The 5,345-nt window shown below is 40.2% G+C and overlaps 1 protein-coding gene across 2 annotated transcripts in view; it reads right to left on the reverse strand.

The window, feature by feature from the left end:
• Nucleotides 1-5,345, reverse strand: part of fbxl17 (F-box and leucine-rich repeat protein 17) — a 214,444-nt gene that overhangs the window by 126,417 nt on the left and 82,682 nt on the right. For both annotated transcript variants that reach the window (XM_020593848.1, XM_020593847.1), the window contains exon 8: nucleotides 5,044-5,174. In XM_020593848.1, coding sequence (XP_020449504.1) covers nucleotides 5,044-5,174 — 131 coding nt within the window. The remainder of the gene's footprint in view (nucleotides 1-5,043; nucleotides 5,175-5,345) is intronic.

Here is a 5,345-nt window from a genome sequence, read left to right on the forward strand (position 1 = left end):
GGGGGGATGGACAATGGGGCTGGGATAAATGCTTGTGTCTGCAGGTGATATCTTTCTGAGCATACAGGTAATCTTAAAGGGTAACTACAGTATCTGACTTTGTTGTAAAGGTATAAATTACTTGTTAAATGTTCCTAAGTCTGTTCTTTTAGCAAAAATAAAACAAACTTTGAGTTGATTCTTTAAAATATTCTTAAGTGCAACTCACAGATCTTTGCCAAACACAGGCCCTGGTCACCTTCACTGCAACAAAGCGAGGGAGGGCAAATAACTGTCATTTGACACATCATTGATCACACTGATGTATCATATACTCATTTGCTTTTGGGGTTACACACTTCTCCAGGCGCTGTGAGATCTGCCAGCTGGCTGCAACCGAGGCTATTTGGAATGAGCTTCCACTGCAGACATCTCCATATCCACACAAGTTTTAGAGAAGGTATCTTTCTGGGAGAATGCTTCACTAATTATTTCCAGTTTTATAAGCTCCTGAAAGTCAGACAGGGCCCATGGTCATCCCTCACCAAACCCCATTTTTGTGACAGTGAACAAAAAATGTCAAACATCCAATTTGGCTGTGAGTTGTGATGCCCATAAAGTGATGAAGATATGCAGAGAATGATGCCCTAAAGAAAAAGAATATAAAAGGGACAAGGGAGGAATATTGATTCTCCTGTTTAAATGAAGCTGTCAGAAAGAGTTGAAGAAAGAGGGGAAAATGTCAGGGCTTTTTGGAAATACCCCACTTCCAGCAATACAGATGTCATAAAAGAAATGACTCACTCACTCCAGTCACATGTTTTCAGAAAAGCCTGCTGGCCAACTGACCGGCGCTTGCTCACAAACGCACACACAAGCACAGACACAGAGGAGGAATCTAATAAATCTGCATATCAACACAAGCCTTGTGTCCAGCAGCAGGGTTAATGTTGGCAGAACAGTGGCTGAGTTGTTGCTTTGATCAAAACCACTGAGGAGGCGTCACCGCAAACTTTGTTGCAACACACTCACACTTGCACAAACAAAGTTGTGTGGCTAAAGGCATGACGTTCACATAATATGCATGATTTTTAAAAAAAAGAACTAAATATACAAATGGTAAATGATACAATAAAACAGTCTGCTCTGGGGATAAACAAGTTTAAAGATATAAAAGAATCTTCACACACACAGGCATAACAAATGCAAACACACACAAAAAAAAATTACAAATACACCACAACACAAAAGATCCCCCGAGTTTCTGCAACATAAAGACACCAAGCGCCAACAAATGAAAGAAAACCATTTAACTTTGACACTCTGCTCTCCACTTGGTTCTTAAAGTGAGCACAGCCATTTGCTCTGCTGTTACACTTTGATCACAACTCGCTCCCCATTTTCAAATGTTGTGACATTTGAAAAACACACTCCCACTTTGGTCTCCCATCAATGCTGGAAGAGGAATAACAGCGCCAAGACTGCCCACCTGCAGCACCTCACATCCTCTCTCCACAAGAAATGACAGTGACCAAAAAATAAGCGCCCTACTGTCACAATCTGCCGGTCGGACTCTGACGATAGGAAGTCCATATTTGGTCATCATTTCTCGCTTTCTTACACCGCTATACAATCGGCTATTACTGAGGAAGATGGAGGGAACCAGAGGACGCAGTGTTTTTATTATTTTTTTAAGATGAGAAACAAGAAGAAAGTGCTTTTCCTCCCACAGAGCTCTATCTCTCCAATGGCCCCTTGTCGGGGGACAAATTGAACCTAGAAATAAGGGGTCATTTCCACCGGCTGTCTACCTGTTCACAGCACACTGTCATCAGTTTGAAACACACACACAAGCTGACCCAGCTGTACCCTCGGAGAGCTAATGTGAGGGAGGGTCGGGTCACTGTGGTCTTCACTGTCACAGCAAGCAACCTGTGTGTGTGTGATGTTTGCTTTTATGACAGTAAGGACCTTGATGTCCTTTGACTTTTTGAACTGAGAGGCAATTAAACCACTTCAGCCTCTTTATCTTTCTGGAATTACACAATCTGACCATAGCAGAAAACCTTCTAAATAATAGAGGTAAATAAGGTAATAGAAGTAATAAAGAGGTAAATAATAAAAATAAAATTACTACTCCTACTACAAATGATTATAAAACAATAATAAATGACACAAAAATCTCACTTTTAAACAGCTTATCAGATGACTTCTCTGACCATGTTAATAAAAGTAGGTGCATTTGTGTAAGTTCTAAATACTATTTGAATGTTATCAAATCTGATTCTGCCAGCTGATACAGGTTCTTATCAAATCATGGTCTGAAATATTGTTTTATTATTGGAATACAAAGAAATATGTTAACAGGGAAAAATATTTTCTATAATGAGGTATTCTGTAGTAAAAAGAGCAACGAGCAAATCATGGTAAATATATATACAGTAAACCTAACTTGTTAGCAGGGCGATATTTCTACGCTTGTTTTAATTTTACATTACCTGACTCCACGACATTATGAGAAATCAAAACAGCTGCATTCCTCATGTTGCAAATGGTTCACGATCTTTAAACATGATCACATTCTACTGTGCTTTGACTCATAGCCACATTTTGTATCCCAAGGCCTTTCCACCATATTTCTGACTTAAGTATTGAATGTTTTAACTCAAATGTTCACACTGGTCTTTATGTAATTTGTTTTAATCAGAACCCAGGAAGACTAGGTTCCTAAAGTAGAAGCTAATGGGGTGTCCAATAAACCAGTATGGTACACAAACGTGTGTTAACTTGTGCAACAAGCAATAGGTGCAAAACTCAGCACAGAGATGTTGTTAAGAAATGGTTGATTTAAATAAGCAGTAAAATAAAAGATAGTCCATGTTCTAACTATGTTTTCCTGTGTTAATTGTTTATTGTGTTTACTTCATGTTATATGTGAACTATACCGTATACTGTAAAGTAATCGATTGTTTTTATCTTCATGTCTCTCCTAAGTTGAACTGTGACTTTAAGGACATTTACAGCACTTAGGGTGTGCTTTGCTAGGCTAAAAAAGCAACAACACTGAAACTAAGTGTGTCACATGCACACTCCTCTGCCTCATACTTCAACCATCACCTTCCTCTGTCACTTCAGTCGGTCTTAAAATCTGTCTTTAACTCCTACCTCTTCAAACCCGGCTCTCACTCTTTCACTCTCATAAACACAAACCTCCTTATTCATATCGGGAGGGCCACACATCTCCCTTTAAATAAATGCCCTCCCCTCCTCCCCTCTCCAAACTGTGCCACCGTAAAGTGTAACAATAAAGAAGCTCAGGATTGAGGGCTTTTATTTGCCCTGGGTCCTTGAGCAACAGTCAGCATGAACACAATACATACAAACACAGGTCTGCAGGGCCAGGAGGCAGAGCAGAGCAAATGTCCCTGCCTTACTTCTGTTATATTTTTTAAATCTCCTCCTCTGGTGGAGGGGTGGGGCAGTGCAGCAAGCATGCAAGACTCCTCAGCTTGCTTGTTCACGTCCATACTGTCTCTGATTCATTCATAAGCCAACTACACACCTACTTTATGTTGCTATGCGCACACAACATCCTAGCTTTATCATCTGCACAGACTGAAACACGCACAGGCCATTTTAAATTACAATATTCCCACAGGTGATCCAGACAAATCCAGTATAACAGACATACACTTTCAGCCCCTGAACCAGTACAGTAAATATCATTATAGAATCAATGCAGCCTTGAATCGATTGAGGCAAATTTTAGTTCAAAACCATCACTGTGATGACATTTTGGCTGTTCCTTACAGCTTTAAAGGGCTCTCTGAGGATTAAGACTTGGTTTCAGGATTAAAGGTAGAATTAGGGTTAGGTTAGCATGAGGGGTAGGGTTGGGGCATTTAGTTGTGATGGTTAAAGTAAGGGTATGTAAGGGATGAGTCTCCTCACAACTATAGAATAACAGGTGTGTGTGTGTGAGTGTGAGAGAGACAGAGTGTGTATGAGTGTAATAAGGGGAAGAAGTTGATCACACTATGTGCTCCTCTGAGAATTTCACCGAACTTCATGCTTTTTTATTGAAAGAAGGCGGGGAAGGTATTACCATAAAGTTGCCACCACGTCTGCTGTAAACTCAATAATGCAAGAATGATTCCACCAGCACACACACACACACACACACATACACATTACTGTACACATACACACAGCTTGCCTGCACCCATTATTGTTATGCACCACGGTAAATTCAATATTGTGTTCACCCTCCTAAGCCAGAGTGGGAGTAGTCAGCAGAGAAGCCACAGTCTTAGCTTTAACCCAACAGATTAAATAGAAATGTATGAATAAAACAAAATAAATAAAAGAGGAGATATTTATTCTTGCTGTCATATACTGTACAAACCGCCTCTCTCCTATTTGAGAGAGCAAAAGGAGTAAAGGAACAAAGGAATTGGAGCATCAGGAAATATGAGCAGAGAGACAGATGGAAAGAAAGAAAAATTTTTTTAATTGTTCTCTTTCTCTGTGCCAGTATTTCCATGCATGCATAAGGAATGCATCTGTCCTATCTGAATGTGTCTACAATATATCAACACTTGCCATACTGTAAATATCACTAGAGAAACATCTGCACGGCCTTGTCGGATGTGTCACACAAACATTTGTGCAGTCTGTACATAATTATCTCATCCGGCTTCAAATGTGTGAACATGTCCGCCTATGTATGGTTTGTGTGTAGGGCTATTAAAATCCTTCTAAGTCATAGGATTTCATTAGCAAATCACTGAATGAATCAATGAATTCAAATAAGAAATCATTCTGTTATTCTGCTGTTCCGCTGCATATGAAGCCAGTGATGCAGAGGATCAACAAAGCTTGTTTTTCAAAGACAAAGGCATATTTGTGCATAGTACTCTGATGAAAAAAATTTCATTACTAGCTTTCAGCAGTCCGCTAAGACCACAGTGCCAAGTCAGTGTCTGTTATGTTGGGGGCCAGAAAAGCCGGTGACACACAATTTATGCTGCACTTGACTTTACAAGTAAACTTTCTTTAACGCACCTGTCATTGATGCTCCAGTTGAGGCAGAGGTTGAGGGAGCTGAGGTTGCGACATTTCCTCACCACCTCCATCACTGTCTCGTTGTTGAGCTCTGAGATGTGCCGCAGATCCAGGACACTCAGGTTACGCAGCTACAAAAGGCAACGCAAACAAAGTTTTAATCATGTCAAATAGGCAGCTGTACAGTAATAACAAGGATCTTACATTTTATTTCTTTTCACACAAACAGGTATACACGGGCACAATCACTGTGTGCCCGGCAGCTGATTCATTACTGTGAGTAGTGCAAAAAAGGAAACTGC

Source organism: Monopterus albus, unplaced genomic scaffold, assembly GCF_001952655.1.
Source record: "Monopterus albus unplaced genomic scaffold, M_albus_1.0 scaffold20.1, whole genome shotgun sequence".
Classification (NCBI taxonomy): Eukaryota; Metazoa; Chordata; class Actinopteri; order Synbranchiformes; family Synbranchidae; genus Monopterus; species Monopterus albus.